General features: G+C 41.1%; 1 protein-coding gene across 1 annotated transcript; it reads right to left on the bottom strand.

Annotated features, from left to right (window-relative positions):
* Positions 1 to 6488: 6488 nt before the first annotated feature.
* Positions 6489 to 16152, bottom strand: LOC119023685 (overexpressed in colon carcinoma 1 protein). The gene is made up of 6 exons (XM_037105768.1): positions 15700 to 16152; positions 11871 to 11895; positions 9063 to 9098; positions 8140 to 8219; positions 6619 to 6649; positions 6489 to 6526 (listed from the first exon to the last, which is right to left on the bottom strand). The coding sequence occupies exons 1-5, from the start codon at positions 15740 to 15742 to the stop codon at positions 6645 to 6647; spliced, it is 189 nt and encodes a 62-aa protein (XP_036961663.1). The 5' UTR covers positions 15743 to 16152; the 3' UTR covers positions 6489 to 6526; positions 6619 to 6644.

The following is a 16152-nucleotide window of genomic DNA, read 5'->3' on the forward strand; positions in this document are numbered from 1 at the left end:
TTTTCCACTCCCCTTGTGTCAAGCACAAATAAAGTTGAGGAGCAAAAGGACTTGCATAGACTTATTTAAATTCTAAGGGTAAATGTTCCTTTTTTCTCATTTCGTCACACATTTGGATAAGTGCATTAGGTCGGAGGTAAAGCAGAGCCAACAACAAAGAGGAGCAGATCAGTGGAATCGTGTTGGAGGAAGAGCAGCTACGATGTCGCGGTGGGCCAGACGCAGAGATGATCTGATTGAGGACGTGTTCCCCATCACGTAGCTCTCCCAGTTCACACACACACACACACACACACACACACACACACACACACACACACACACACACACACACAGATTTCTATCGCACACATATGCACCTCACTGGGGAATGGAGTGCCATGTTGTGGAAACTAAAGTTTGTTTTTCAAACACCAGATTGCAAATCAGTGGCAGAGTTTGCATTGACTTGACATGCTGTTGAGTGGGTTTTCACGCTCAGCGCTCGATGCGACACTCGATGATAGAATAATTCTTGTGGTGAAACAGTGAAGCCTAAACGGAAAGTTTTCTTTGAGCCATTTAAAAGAAGCTGGAGCATCCACGGAAAAAAGTAATGAGACTAGTGGATTGGAAGTTAGTGTCTCTGAATGTGTCTCTCTAGGAATTCTGGATCAGCCACAAATGCAGATTTATTTGGTCTCATTTGGTTTAAAATGGCCCAAAACTCTAGTGCTTTGCTGTCTTTTTAGTCATTTTTCATTCAGGTTTTATGAGTACCGCCTGTGCATAGAAAATGTGTGTTTTTATATTTCTTGAAGGACGGCGTCTCTGCCGCTGTACTGGAGCTCTGCCTTCACCCCTGATCGGTGAAGCTGAGGCAGAAATGCTCTCAAGAAAGACAAAAGACTCGGCAGCAATACACCTTTTGAAAAACAGTGTCCTTGTAACTCTTGATACTCAAGTCAGCCAACAGGTGACAAAGGGATTGTTTCTTCAAAAGAAAATATCTGAATTACCCTGACTTTTCCTCTGTATTATGGTGGCTATTTCTCGTAAATCCTGTATTATGTGCACTGCAACATCTTGTTTTTGTCTTCTTTACCTTACATACTATGCAACTGAGGGTAATTATTAATTTTCTTTATTCTGCATCATTGCACGCTGCACACCCAACAGCACATGACTGAATTCAGCCGACAAAGCGAGACAGAACAACGTAAAAGAAAGATGGAACAAACAGAACAACACAACACGGCAATTGGAACAACACGACAATTGACTGTTTTTCATGTGCTCAGACAAATCCTAGCGATTCTTCCCTTAACCATGAGTTATATCAGTATGACGTGAGGTTCGGCCAGCTTTGCACAGAAATGTCCTTCAGAGGGAAACGTTTTACTTGTATACTTCAAGTACATTTCAGAGTCTGTACTTTCTTACTTTTACTTGAGCAAAGAAGTTGAATCAGTACTTCTACTTCTACCTGAGTCTTTTTGTAAACACAAGTATATCTACTTCTACTTGAGTAAAGATTACATGTAATTCTCACAGGATAGGATTAGGTAGCTATTGCACCTGGTTGTGGTTAAAGACGGACTGTATTTTCAGAAAATGGTGAACCATCCTGACCTTCGACAACCTAATTGCCAGAGTACAGTAAATGTTGGCAATGTACGTTTTCTGCAAATTATGTTGAACTGTACATCTTTATGTTGCAAATGTTTCTTTAGGTCAAATTTTATTTCACTTCAGGTCATGTATTGTTGTGATAACACTTGCATGTGATCTGGTTAGGTTTAGGCACGGAAAACACCTGGTTTGAGTCAGGAAAAGATCACATTTGGCTCAAAATGTCTGTTTTTGTCCTGGAAAACACAGCTGGAGTTCTCCCCTTTAACTCCATCACCATCTCCTCCGCCTCCCGATATGACAGTCAGGTTCTAAACATGCAGTGTTTTGTTGATATGAAATTTTTTGTAGAAATGTCAGTGTGGCAGGTAGGTGACACATACAAATGTGAACATATCTGTGGTTTCCGGAAATATAAATACTCCACCTTTTAGGATATACTCCCATTCTTGCATTGACACTGAATGTTAGCATTATACGCAAAAAAGAAAAAAAAACTTGCGTGGTGCAGACCACTTTTGATGTATTTCTTAGGGAATCCAGTCTGCAGGTGGAGGCAGAAATATGAGAGACAGAACTTTCAGAACCTGAGGACATAATATTGAGATTCTCTGCAAAGAACTTTTCTCTTGCAATATTGATGAAACAATCCTTTAAGTCAGCGTGTGGCCGAAATTTATTCAGATATCAATACATCTCATACAAAGTGATGTAGGCTTGCCATACAGCTCCTGCTATACGATATTATATGTGCATATAGGCTGGTTGTGGTAGTTTAAGTGTGTTCTCTGTGGCTCTCTGTCCCTCAGTGACTTATTAGAAGAGTTCTGTTTTATCTCACAGTCCGTAGTTATTGTCCCTACTACATAATATGATGTGGGATCACTCGAGGGGCTAGAAAACTGCCGCTGTGAAACGAGAGACAAGACAGAGTTCATCTCCCCACCACCTCCCTCTCCTCCTCGCACTCCCAATGCAGTCAATTACAGAGACAAGGCTGTGATTGATTACGTCGCAGGCGGACGGCACAAAGGCCCTCGGTTCAATAATGACAAATGTTCTCCTCCACAATTCTCACTTGATTTTGCCAGGCAGTCCTGTCTGTAACACCCGCTAAGAACACATGTAATCCTTTCAAGTCTCAGGCTTATCGATTACAGCAGGCAGATACATTTCAACAGGAAACCGCAATCAATAACCACAGCTGAGCGCAGACAATATAAAAGTCTTTAATCATAAATAATTAAAACAGACGATCATGGACAAGTTTTACAGAGGCAGTCAAGTTTTTTTTTGTTTGTTTGTTTTTTTGTCCTCATGTCAGCATCACTGATAGCGGGGATTTGACTTTTTTGTGAAGGAGTGCCTGGACACACGGTGAGCAGGTAGAGTGTGTGTGTGCAAGATGACGAGTATGTGTGAATGAGAGACCGGCAGAACACTTGAGAAAATAGCCTGTAAAAATATGACTTTCAGTGATCACATTATCTCTTCAGACAGAGTGACCGGTGGGTTTTTCATTGCCCGTCCAGGTCTTTTCCAGTGTGTTTGTGGCATGTAAATAATTGAACAGCACACAGCTGCTTTGACCTCAAACAGTCAAAAACCTGAAGAACCTTGTATTTCCAAACATTAAAGGAACAATTTGACATTTTTGTTGGACATATTTGCATTTGTAATACCATTCTCGTGTCTGTCCAGTAAATATGAATATCTACCGCTTCGTTCAGCATAGAGCGTACTTGTTTTTCTATGAATTAAACAAACAATAGTTCAGCTGTAACTATGATAAGTGAGGGTTGAAGGTGCTGGTAGGTAGGTCTGGATGGGCCATTTCTAGCTGTCTCCCCCCTGTCTCTGGTCTCTGTGCTAAGCTAATCATTGGCTTCATATTTTAGTGCACGGACATGAAAGTGGTATCACAATTGGCAAACTACCCCTTTATGACATATGTTCACGTTCAAACAACATGCTGTGCTGCACAGCTTTCTACATCCATCCCACAGTGTGCCACAGCAACATTTTATTGTGGAAGCTTCACTTCAGACTGTGTTACTCATCCACATTCTGCCCCCTTGTCCCTGTTAGACTAATTGAATAGGGCAAAAGCAATGACATTCATCATATACAGGAGGAACAACCATAAAGGGCAAAGAGGGGCTGATAAAAGAGGGAGAGACAGGCGGCACAACACGCTGTCAAAGCCAAAGGCCTCCGGTAGGGCTGGCGCAGGGAAACTGAGGCAGCAGCAGGGAGGAAATGTAGACATCCAGGAAAGGGACACCAAAAATATAATGTCTCAGGTGTGTTTCTGATCGGATCTGCCCGGTGGTGCCGCCGGCACACTGCAGCTCCTTTTTATTATATTCTCTAAACTACACAGTACAGAAAGCAGCTCTTTGTATCTGCGGTATATTCTGCCTCTACCACAGGTGAACAATGTAAACTCAGTGACAATATGAGATGACAAATGGCTTGCAATTAGAAGACACTACATGAAATCCCTCGGTACCAACGTGACTGCTAAACGGTGACGAGGCCTGGCAGCTAGTGGGCGTCACTAGTGGGAGAAAACAGACACAAACAGTAGAAAATAAGCTTGTGTTCAGGCGTGGTGGAATAAGTCCCTATTCTTATGCAACTGGTCCATCGAGGCTACATGCACACAGGCGTATAAAGCGTTTTGTGTGACACGGAAAGAACATCTCTTGAATCTCAAGTGTTTAAAGTTGGCCCATTTCCACCCTCCTCTAGGGTCCTAGTGAGTGGAGGATGTTGTACATTCATTAGAAAAAGGAACTGTCACGAGCCTGGCTGACAAATGACGTTGGCCCCTAATGACCACCCAGCTGTAATGCGTTTATGTGTCTGGGGACACTGTGGTGATTTTCTTTAAAAGACAAAGCTGGTGATATTCCATATTTTTCTGATTGTGAACAAATCCAATGAAAAACAACAGTGAACGGCTCTTATTAGTAAATACCTGATTTAGCCAGTCCCAGCGTTCATAAAATAGATTCAGATGTTGTTTAAAACTATAACAAACCCATCAGTGAGCCACGGCATCATACTGGGTGACAGATGCCTTCGCCATGATGAACATAGGCACCATAAAGCTTTTTAGTGGAACACACACATACACAATCCTGCTGCTGTAAATACTTAGAAGTGCACAAAACATATATTCATCCGCAGCTGAAAATAGTCCCTAGCAAATATACTGTTCACACAGTTCAGGTGACATTTGCTACAAACTACAGTGCCCAGCTGTTTTCAGAAATTAATGAGCCTTTTTTTTTAAAAGTGAATCTTAAATTTGTGATCTCTTTTGAAGAGGTGTGAAGTGTTTTAGCTCTTCAGTGGGAACAATTGGCTTCCTGCTAAACACATCAGATGGCTGACAAGTTGGAAAATGAACAATGTTGAGCTTGAAGGTTCTTTGTCGACCTTTTGAAGTAGCAGTTTGATTCAAAATACATACAGTTTGTGACCACACAAAACACACAAAATGCTCTTGCAGTATATAGCCAAAATTTCATACTTTCCATCATGACAGCTGAGCGACTCATCAGATATTGACAGTTCTGATGGCTCCAAGTGAAAGGACTTGATTGGATTGGGTAAAATGCTTTCAAGGGATTTGTTGACATTAAGAGAAATCCACAATAGCACCAGCTTTATCCTTAAACAATTACATACAAGAGAACAACATTCACAATTAAGTGAGAAACATGTATAAAATAGATTGTAATAAGGTCAGTGCAGGTGCTGCAAATCACTGCTAATAAACCGTCAGAAAAACAAGCGCAAATAAAAGAAAAAAAATCACCACTTCAGTCTCTTTTAGTTGTGTCCTTTGTTCACAATCTTTTGCAACTAAAACTGGCGCTGTTTTATTCTTTTTTGTTTATGTTGTGAGATGTGAATGAACTGTGCAGTGAGTCTGCTTCTGAGAAAGATTAGAAGAGCTGTGTAAATTACCCAGCAGCACTAGAATCAGAGCTCTTCAGGGGAAAAAACAACATGCTGCAGAGAGAGCCTGACTGAAAGAGAGCAAGAGAGAGAGAGAGAGAGAGAGAGAGAGATCCTCTCAGTATCATGAGTCATATGCTGATGTTACGTAATCAGTCTAGGGCACAAGTTAAGTGATCACACCAGGTACAACCCAGTTGACATTGCCAGGACACTTTGGGACATGGATTGTAGTATCTGGAAGTATTTAGACCCATGATTAAATGAGAGTCATTTTCAGACTCATCTGGTTGAAATCAATGCTTATTTCAATAACGCTGGGATGTGTTGTGACGAATTAAAAGGAATGTGTTTGCCACTTTTCTGTGGAACTCTCTCCGTCTCTCTGCCTGTATAACTCAGCCTCACAATGAATCATTGATGGCATCCTGAAGAAGAAAAAAAAAAACTGAGCAGTGATTATTATTGCAGAGGGCTATTGGGAATGTGTGCGAGTCCCAGACAGTTAGTTACTGAGTTGGCTGGGCCCCCTGTCTCCTCCTGAGAAAGAAACGTTCTAGTGCTGCGACCGAGAAGCCAAGACTGTTGTCACAATGCCCGCTGCTGCCGCCCACAGCTGCCAGTCCCAGGCTGGGTGCCTGTCCGCTTTGATGTCCATCTTTTTTTGCAGCGTGAAAGGTGATGATGGATGCCTTATGCGGACCACCGCTGTGCGTCCCTGCGTCACTGTGCCACTCATGACTCCGTGAGGCAGCGTCCTCAGAGCCCCGGCAAGTTGTCCACATCCCGGCTCAATGAGTGTGCGAAAGCCTGAGACTTGCTTCGGTGTGGTTCGGCAGAAGCCAGAATCGGAGCACGCACATGCTCTCTGCTTGTGATGCAAGTGTCTTTTCTTTTCTTTTCTGTTTTTTTTTTTTTTTTTGGTGAATGAATATGTAGAATTCTGTCATGACAAAGAAAAGTCATTGGCTTTTTATGTGAGTCTTTGCACAAGACATACAGAAGAGAATGGTGGAGCAGCCTTGTTTCTATTACCTGTGTTGTGCTCCCTTCGGTAGCTGCTAGTCTGCAAAAGCAGGAGAAATATAGAATCAGTGCAGGGTAATTATCTGACAGACTTCTAGCTCTTTTGTTTCAGACTCAATGTCAAGGCCGTTCCCAGACAACGCCCACGCACTCTTTCAGTAAGTTTGAACCGAGAGACCTCAAGGAAAAAAATAATTTATACATGGTGTGACATCAGACACAAAAACTAATCAGTTCATTATAAAAGCAAACCTGAAATGAACACCAGGTCAAACATGACAAGAGGAAAGCTTGCAGAAAATAAAAGATAACAGGTTATTTGCTGTAATTTGCTCACAGTGAAAAATGTCAAAGTTTACATTGCTTTACTATTCCCATAGCTGTGTCAGGAAGGCAGGTGCATGAGCAGTGGCCAGTTAAGTAGATGCCATAGTATTAGAACAAATTATCTTGTTGCTGATATGTCATCTACACACTTTTATTACCAGTGACATACAGTAAGGAAACACAAATTATTTTAATGCAACTTGCCATGGTCAAAATAAAATGTGACTCTTATTTATCTGGACAAACTGTAATAACCAGTCAGATTACTTGAAATATAGTCACTTACTGAATATACATTACATGGCAGTTTTTGTATATATTAAAGCAACAACATATATTTTCCCTAAGAACAATACTCGACTGTTGAGTCTGATCCCGAGGTCTTCAAATGCCAGCATCAGTATGTGATGACCTGATTGTGAGACTCCATCAACTGACATGTTGTTGCTTTGATCAGCTTTTAAATGACTTCAGTTACCCAGAAAATGTTATCTAATCTCAGTACTTATGGATTACTTCAAAACCAGCATTAAAATGTACTGCGCCTTATACTTTTAAAATGGACGCGGCCAATAAAAATGAACAGAGGCTCCACAGGACTTTTGTGTTGTGCTGTGAGCAGGTCAGCAGTTAGTTTGTTAGGACTCCCAACGTTAGCTACTCGAGGGGCACGATGCAGCTAGAGAATGTGCATAAAGCCACATCCTTTGGACTGCTTGCAGAGAATCCATCCCACGTCCTTCACAAAGAAAACCACCGCCAAGCAGCAAGTCGTTCACAGGCTTGCACGGTGAACTGAGAGAGACGGGGAAGGTCTGGTTGTTCTCTTCACCTTACAATCCGCTCACATATGGCTGATTTAAAAAGTGATTAATACATGTCTACAAATTGTTACACAGAGCCCCTTCAAAGATTTAGTGAAAGATTCACTAGTCCTACCCAGCCCTTGTGGTAACAAAGGGAATGCTTCTCATTGAGATTCAGTAAAAAAAATAAAGGTCAAATACAATAAAAATTGCTGCAGGCAGGCTGTCGCTCCATGGGGCGGCCGCTCGGCCACTGGGGATTGTTTGTCTCACCGCCCTGAGCTGCTTCAAGATGCTCATCAATGTCGGATCTTAACATAGCCTACAGTTCGACACAACAACAGCAGCGTCCTGAATATTCTATGGGCCGCACAGTACGGCGCTGTAGATGTTTTACCTTTCCGTGTGGCCTTGGACTGACTGGCAGCCACAGTGCTCAGGTCTGCTGGTAGACCCACATACACACCACCATAGTTCCTGAGAGGAGAGGAAAACAATGTAGAAGACAAAGTAAGGATATAATTATTTTTAACTCTTTTTAAATCTTTCTTAATGTTCTTGGAGGATACCACACTTCACCTCAAACTTCTGTTTCTAAGTTTTGCATCTTGTTTTCATCAGTCTTGAAATTAAATGATAAGAAATATATCATAAATTGTTAATAACTAGTGGCTAAATTAATAATTTGTCATATTCTCCCAACACCTGTTATACAATTAAATTAAAATGTTTGTTAAGAATTATGCTTCGATAATAATGCAGTGATTTTCATTGCCTATTCATTCATTGTTTTATTACCAGTTACAGTCAAAAGGAAAATGTTGGCAGTTTCTGCAAACTGCTTATACGTTCACAATTGTAGTGTCGAAAGCTATGTGCTATATTAACATTTCTAAGCGTCGTATCATGTTCACATTCATTATTGTGCCCTGACTGTCTTATTTCACTGTCAACAAACTGATGATTTTGACAAGAAATTGCGACATATCTCCAGCTTCTTTTGGGCCTAATCCCAACCAGAGCATAAGCACAACGTTGTCACATGATGAAATTAAAAACTGCAACACTACCAACATTCAAACATTTAACATTCGTAAGAGTATGATTCCTTCTATACATTAAGTTAGATAGTTAGATGTGACATGTAATGACCAATGATTTTGAACTTGTCATGGCAGAAAAAACATGGCTCTATTACAGTGATAGCGTGAACAACGAGCCAGTTAAATGGAATTCAGCCATCATTAATATTTATTATTCACAACCAAGCTGTTTTTATCACTGTGAAATGTCAAAATGTCTTCCATACAACAGAAATACCTTCTTTTCTCATCTTCTACAGCAGGTTCTTCTGTCCTGATTAAGAGAAGAGGCACAGGTCAGGTCAGCTCTTAGGAGCACAGAGGACATTAAAAAAAAAAAAAAACTTGCTAACAAACAAACACGCTAATGAGAAGCCGGAGACGCTGGACTGTGGAGCTGCAGAGCTTTTTGAGTTATACTGAATTAGCCCTGTAGGGATTATTGCTAATGCACCTGTGGGGGTTCTGAGCAACTAAACCAATTTTTATATCAGGTCCAGAACGACGCTACTGAACAGTGAGCCTCCACTGTTCCACTTCTCTTATTTCTCATTGTTTGTTTGTTTTTTGTTATTTGGGCTGACAAAAAGCTGCACCACCAGATTCTGTGTGTATGTGTGTGCGCGCGCATGTGTGTGTGTTATTTTGCTGTGTAGTACAGTCCTAGGAAGCTGTGATTAGCTTTAGTGAGTCAGTTGTGTGCTGCTGTCAGCTCTCATGGGTCCTGTGCTAGCGGCTCAGATGGTTATCGAGGAACGCACGCACAGACACACACACACACACATATACAGTATGTGCAGAACACACAGACACAGACACACATCCACTGATTCCAGCAAATGCTTTGCAAATGCTACCCCTCCCTACGCTTTGATAGATGCTATAGATGGCAAAGGACAACCTGTCCTCTGTATGACACACAAAAATATCTAAATTAACAGTGTTCTTAAGCAACAAGAAACCCATTATTCATAGCAAGACGAAACTATTTTCTGCTTATCAAAAGAGATTTACAGAAGTCTAGTCAAATGGTCAAACATCTATTCATTGCTTTTATTCTCAATATATTTCGTAATGGGCTTGTTAGGTGGTGAAGAGGGAACCAGAAGACCTCACAGTGAACTGCAATTTCCAAAGCATTTGTGAAACAATGGACTTCTAGTCTTAATTCTGCCAGCAACTCTTCTTCATACTGTGACCCCTCTGAGTTTTCTTCATCAAATATTACACTTCAGTATGAGAAGAAATCGCAATTGTCTCTACTGTAACTGTAATGGAAACAAACCACACTGTACACTGTTGCAGCAGAATCTGTTAATAAAAAGCCAAATCTTGAACAAGCAAAAAAAAAAAAGAGGAAGAAATACAGAAAATCTCCATCACATTTATGTTTGTAAGGGATCTGAACTGAAATATTAAATTGGTCCAGCCATGTTTAAACACATGCCAAAGGCACAGTACATACAAATAACATACAAATAATATGACATGCTGAACCCGGGAGAAAATATGTTTTAATCATTTGTCGGCTTTAAATTTTAAAGGAAACTACACATTATCATTTGACATATATCAAAAAGCAAGCAGTTTGACATATTGATAACAATAGTAACATGTTTGTTTTATTGCCCTGTACAACTACTGATGAAACCTAGACCTGACCGATATATTGGTTGGCCAGTGTTATCTGCAAATATTGGCATATCACAGCTACATCTGCATGTTGTCTTTTGTTTGTTGTTTGTTCTTTTTACACATAATGCAGAAAGAAAGATGCTTGGATGCTTGGCTTCCATTAAGTGTTACGTCTCACAACTACATTTTAGGGATTGTTGCAAAGAATTTGTAATCCAGTATTGGTCAGGCTCTTGTCAATACACCCTTAACAGCAAATAAATGATAGTCAAGACAGGTCATTTATTTATATAGTGCTAAATCACAACAAAAGTAATCTCATAAAGAGAAAGTCTATACCTTTTTGGACTAATGTAGTTTGTTGTTATCTACTATCTTTAAGTGTGTCTACTGAAACAGCCCACCTGTTAATGAGTGTAATAGCAGTTTCCAGCCTTATTTAGAATTTTTCTGTGACCATGGACTGTTTTTTTGCTTTGTTTTTTTTAATGACAGTTTCTTTAAAAACATCACCAAAAATAGCCCCAAATGGTTTTCAACTTTCCGATGGTGATTGAATGAATCATGTTTGAAAAATGCTTCCTTCAGTGTTCCATCAAAAGCCCTTCATTAGCCTGTTCTTGGAAATTACACCCAAAATAAATCCTTTGCAATAACCAGATCCTAATTCTTCACTCCCTCAGTGCAGTTGGGAAACTTTGAATGACTTGGATGAGACCAAGAGTCACGTGACATGAATTCAGGGAAATTTCAGCTGAACTACCAGCTTTGTTTACACCGGGCAGAGAGGAGAGGACAAGAGAGATCCCTGAGAGAGATAGAGCATGAAAACAGGAGCATGTGTTACCTGCCCAGCCCCCCATTTTACCCAATACGTGTAACACTTGTTGGTAGATGGATGAGGTTTGTATAGATGAAATAGATTCCATATTCTCTTTTCAGCATTTGTGAAATTAAAAACTTGTCAAAGAGATTCAACTTGTATTTTTTTTTTAATTACATTTGATATAAGAGCTGTGTCTGTGGCTGTGCTGTTTCCATAGAAATGGAAGTCTTATATATCACTTATATACTGCCGTGGAAAACAAGCTCACAGTGAGGAAAGGATGTGACAGGAACTGCCTGGGGTTCAGAGGGATAACACTCTGAGGTACACTTGCTTTAATCTGTCTTACTGTAAAATGCTTTAAGATCAAAGATACACATTTACATCTGTGTAGCATTAGTGCAGGTCAACATGGAATTAAATACACAGACGTACTGTGTACTCCATGAATATTTCATAGGTAGATGGTGTACAAAGCTCCTTTGTTAAGGTGTTCCTTGTGATCCGAATCTACGAAGCCCGGAGGCCACAGACGATGAGCGTCATAAATACTTCACGCAGTAATAAAGTGACTGATGTACTTACACATCTTTGGAGACTTCTGCTGGCCCTAAAAAAAGATGGAAAGACAAGATTTAATTAGTCTTGTACAGACCGAATCCCAGTGGGTTTACAATACATGGACCATGCATCAGGTTTTTTTCAAAGGGCGATCTTTCAACGGCCATGAGATGTGAACACAAAGACAACTAACAACCGCCCCTACACAATAAAACACACATTTTATCCAACAGCTCCCTGCTCACTTTTTCAAAACATAACACAGAAATTAATTGGTTTCGTGGCGGACACTAAAAACGACGCTGGTAAAACCCCTTCAGTTTGTTTCAGAGAGCCCACAAGTGAAGTTGTGGACCTTCAGCCGTCCGCATGAGAGCACCTGAGAGATCTCGTGCACCTCCTTTTGTAATCAGGACATTCAGGATTTGCGAGAGAACACGTTTCATTTGTTTTCCTAATCAGTATCTATATATTATGTGATTGCGGCATTTGACAGTGTTGTTCAGTGTAATGCTGCTTTTATTCAAGTCGGTTTGAGTGCTTGAGCTTGCTGTATAATCCCAACTAATGGTTTTCAGTAGAGGCTGCTTAAACTCTCTAAACAATTGGCTTCTTTACACGCTGTAAACTGACATACAGTGTAAAGAACTCAATTCTAAATGACACCCGTTGTGCTCATCCCTGTGCTGTTTGACTCGTCTATGCACTATGACAACAGCTCATTCTTTGCCGAACCACAGGCAGTCCACAGAGCTTGATTTGAATTGAGAGGAGATCATGATACATTCAGTAGGAGGATAATCTAACTTCCTGCGTGAACGTACAGTATCATAATGACAGCGGTGGAACAAAAGCCTCAATTCAATTGTTTTTCATTCCACAGAAATGTGTGGCGAAAGAATAAGATGTGATAGAAGAAAAACTGGAGAATCTACACGACACAGGAATTATCTGAATTTCATCCTTGTAAAAGGAATCAGGGGCTGTTATTCACGGTACATGTCTGAGTCTGCTGACATGACACAGGCGCCTATTCAGCAGCCTGACAAAAGCTCATTCATATCCAAGGGTGGACATCTGGGTGCAAAAAATTAGGGGATGAGCAGTGCGATATAGAATGGACTGAGGCGGTCATTTGAGTTGGTTAGTCTACAGCTTGACATTCAGACACTCTTGTCTGACTCCCTCCATGTCTTTGGTTGTGGTTGTGATTTAATGATTTAATGATGATCTGCAAAAAGACTTTAACAACTGAAAGTAAAAAGGAAAACATGTTTCTTTAACCACCCAATTTAGCATATATTTAAACACGCCACAGACAAATCATGAAGTAGTTATATGCAGGTTTAAAGGTGAAAAAAGTAGATTTTTGAGTCACATTCCCAGCTCGTCAAATACTGATACTTTGGGATTTTAGGATGGGTCAGCCACCACCCCTAAGCAGCATTTTGAGTGAGACTCAAAAATCAACTTTTAAAGACAATTTTTATTGTTTATTAATGTTTAGAATTTGTCAAAAAGTCTACTATTGAGAGACATGTTATATTGTGTTTCCGCCTTTTTATTTCGTTGGTTTGTCCGAGGGATTATACAAAAAATACTGAATGGATTTCCACAAATTTTTGGATGGATGATGGGTCTCTGCCCAGTGACTTCTGGTATGGATCAGGATAAAGAGGCTTATCCAGGAGCCTTCTTCCAACAGTGGCTGCCCTCTGAAGAGTTTTAGCCAATGACAAATACATTTCTAAACATTTTTATCTGATTACAACTGAATTTTAGTGTGTAATGAACAGCTGATTAAATGTTTATATACTGTTTAACAGGCGGGATACAAATATTGGGATCCAAAAAACACTAACACGTATTCAACGTCTCTATATCCCAACACTAATCATTGTTATAGAGTGTTTGGTCAGTGACCCATGTCTCTCCTCCCCCTTTCGCATGCAGTTAAAGGCTAAATACATTTTCTGGTATCTGTGCTCACTATATCCAATTAGGACGTAGAACTCTGCTCTGGCAATGCTCCTGTTTACTGGCAACGTCGGAGCAGGGAGAGCTACCAATTTCAGAGCTTTCAGAGCAGTTATGGCCTGTACTGCCAAACTCCCCAAGTGACAAAAATGCTTGAAGAATAGAAAAATGGGCAAAGAGAAAGGACAGAGTCATGCAGGTTAGCTAAAACGACAACAACGCTTATAGCAGATTTAACCATTCAATAGTGGCGTGCATATGAGTATCATATTTGCTCTTTCTTAGGCTTCACAGGCACTTTTATTATTCTGCACAAACAACTTCCTTACCATCAATAAGCAGCAATAATAAGGTTGTTGAGGGAAAACTTAAGTTTATATGTACTTGTAACAACATTATAGTGTGTTTTAAATGTCTATATCCTGCTTATGAATGCAGAACAGTTAGGGAAAAAATTATTGTCACATTGAAATTATGAGTGTAGCAGGAGGTGCTTCTTTCTTAAGAGAATAATCCTGACTCTGATCAGACATCAGCTGGCGTGGTCTAATAAGAGCAGCCACTACTAGTCCACATTTGTCAAAGTGACAGGGTGTCACACGTCCTTGACATTGTGCTGATGAACGTTGACCTCCAAGAAGGACGAGAAAAATGGATAAGACCTGCTGCGCAAGGAATGAACACAGCTGCTGCCCATAATCACAACAAACTCAGACACCGGTTCAGATGTTTGTTTGCAGACAGAAGATCAAATTTAATGCAAAAGATAACACTAGGTTCCCAGTGGCTGTCTGTGGCTCTGTTAACATGCCTGCCGAGCGCTGATTAGGCACCTGCAAGCACACAAACACACACACACACACACACACACACACACACACACACACACACACACACACACACACACACACACATTTACACAAGCACAAACCATACTGCTTTAATGGGCACTGTTGGTGAGGTAATCCTGCAGATACTTCAATCTAATTATTACCTCAGTTTGACTGTGGTGTCCAGGGATTTGCTCCATTGCATTTAAAATGTCGGCCCAAATCAACTGAGAGAGTTGTGTTGTTTGGAGACAAGCCTCAAGAAAAAAGGATTTCTGTACGAGACTTTTCTTCATTCAAAAAGGTGTTCTCCACGCTCTAGGAGTGAAACCTTGCCATTGATGGAGTATTTCAAAAGCCACCTGCTTACGAGTATAACTAACGTCAGTCAAGTGGGTAGACTAAATGGGTAAATGTCAGTGAGACTGCTTGTCTTTCATCCACAACAAACCATGGAAACCAGCGCAAACACACAGAGAGGGAGACCACCACAAAAAAACACAAATGACCCACGGAGGACCTGCTTCTGTATCTGTGCAGACGTGAACACTGTAATTACAGTACTGGTGTCATTGTCGTTGTCATTATGAAAGTAGTACATCCCTGAGGCTACTTCTCTGGTGTCTCTTATACCAGAATGTGGGAGACCCAATATCCATAGGAGACCACTACATGCACACACACACACACGTTCATACAGAGCGGGAGCCAGAAAACCGCAAGCTGATCAACATACGGTGGGGGAAATTGAATTATTGCAGACATTTTGAGACACAATCATACATGACGATACACAGCCGCCCTTTAATTTATGAATGAATCAACGCATGCACATGACACACACGCGCGCGTGCGCACACACATCTGAAGACGAACACCAAATGCAAGGGTAACCCTGCCACACTTCATTTACATTCAAAACACCCTCTCCCCTTGGTGCTGATACAGTGACAACTCTCGCTTGCGCTCTCTCACACACTCAACTGTTGTCACACACACATGCACACACATTTTTCTCCCTAAAAAAAACAAAAAAAACCACTCACCCCCTCCTGAGGTGCTGGTGGCTGAGGAATTGCCACAACCCATTTTGCATCGATGCAGCCACCGTACGAGCAGAGCCGGGGACGCTTAACAAGAAGGAGAGGAAGAAGGAGAGGGAGAAGGAGGAGGGGGAGGAGGAAGAGGAAGAGAAGAAGGAAAGGGGGGAGACCCCAAACACATTGGGAGAGAGGGGAAAGTGAGTTAGAGTGAAGGTCAAAGGAACGTCTCCCACTGTGACACCGAGCTCTCACTCGGTTGTGCCCCACTCCCGTCAGTCTCGCTCCTCTCTGCAACGCGAAGGAGAGCTGAGAGCAAAGTGAAAGCATGGAGAGAGAGGCTTTTATACACACACACTCACACACACACCAGGAGAGAGAGGGGAGAGAGATGCTATGCCCTCACATGATTTGCTCTTTTCCTCCACCCTGACATGGTTTCCCGGGTAACCAGGGGAA

This window comes from Acanthopagrus latus, chromosome 8 (assembly GCF_904848185.1).
Source record: "Acanthopagrus latus isolate v.2019 chromosome 8, fAcaLat1.1, whole genome shotgun sequence".
NCBI lineage: Eukaryota > Metazoa > Chordata > Actinopteri > Spariformes > Sparidae > Acanthopagrus > Acanthopagrus latus.

What these genes read in the sequence shown, in the direction of transcription:
- LOC119023685 (XM_037105768.1), bottom strand. Translation starts at nt 15,742, where the DNA reads ATGGGTTGTGGCAATTCCTCAGCCACCAGCACCTCAGGAGGGG. An exon ending in CACCAGCACCTCAGGAGGGG is followed by an intron (nt 11,896 to 15,699) that starts GTGAGTGGTTTT and finishes ATCTTTTTTTAG; the next exon opens with GGCCAGCAGAAGTCTCCAAA. An exon ending in GCAGAAGTCTCCAAAGATGT is followed by an intron (nt 9,099 to 11,870) that starts GTAAGTACATCA and finishes TCTCTTAATCAG; the next exon opens with GACAGAAGAACCTGCTGTAG.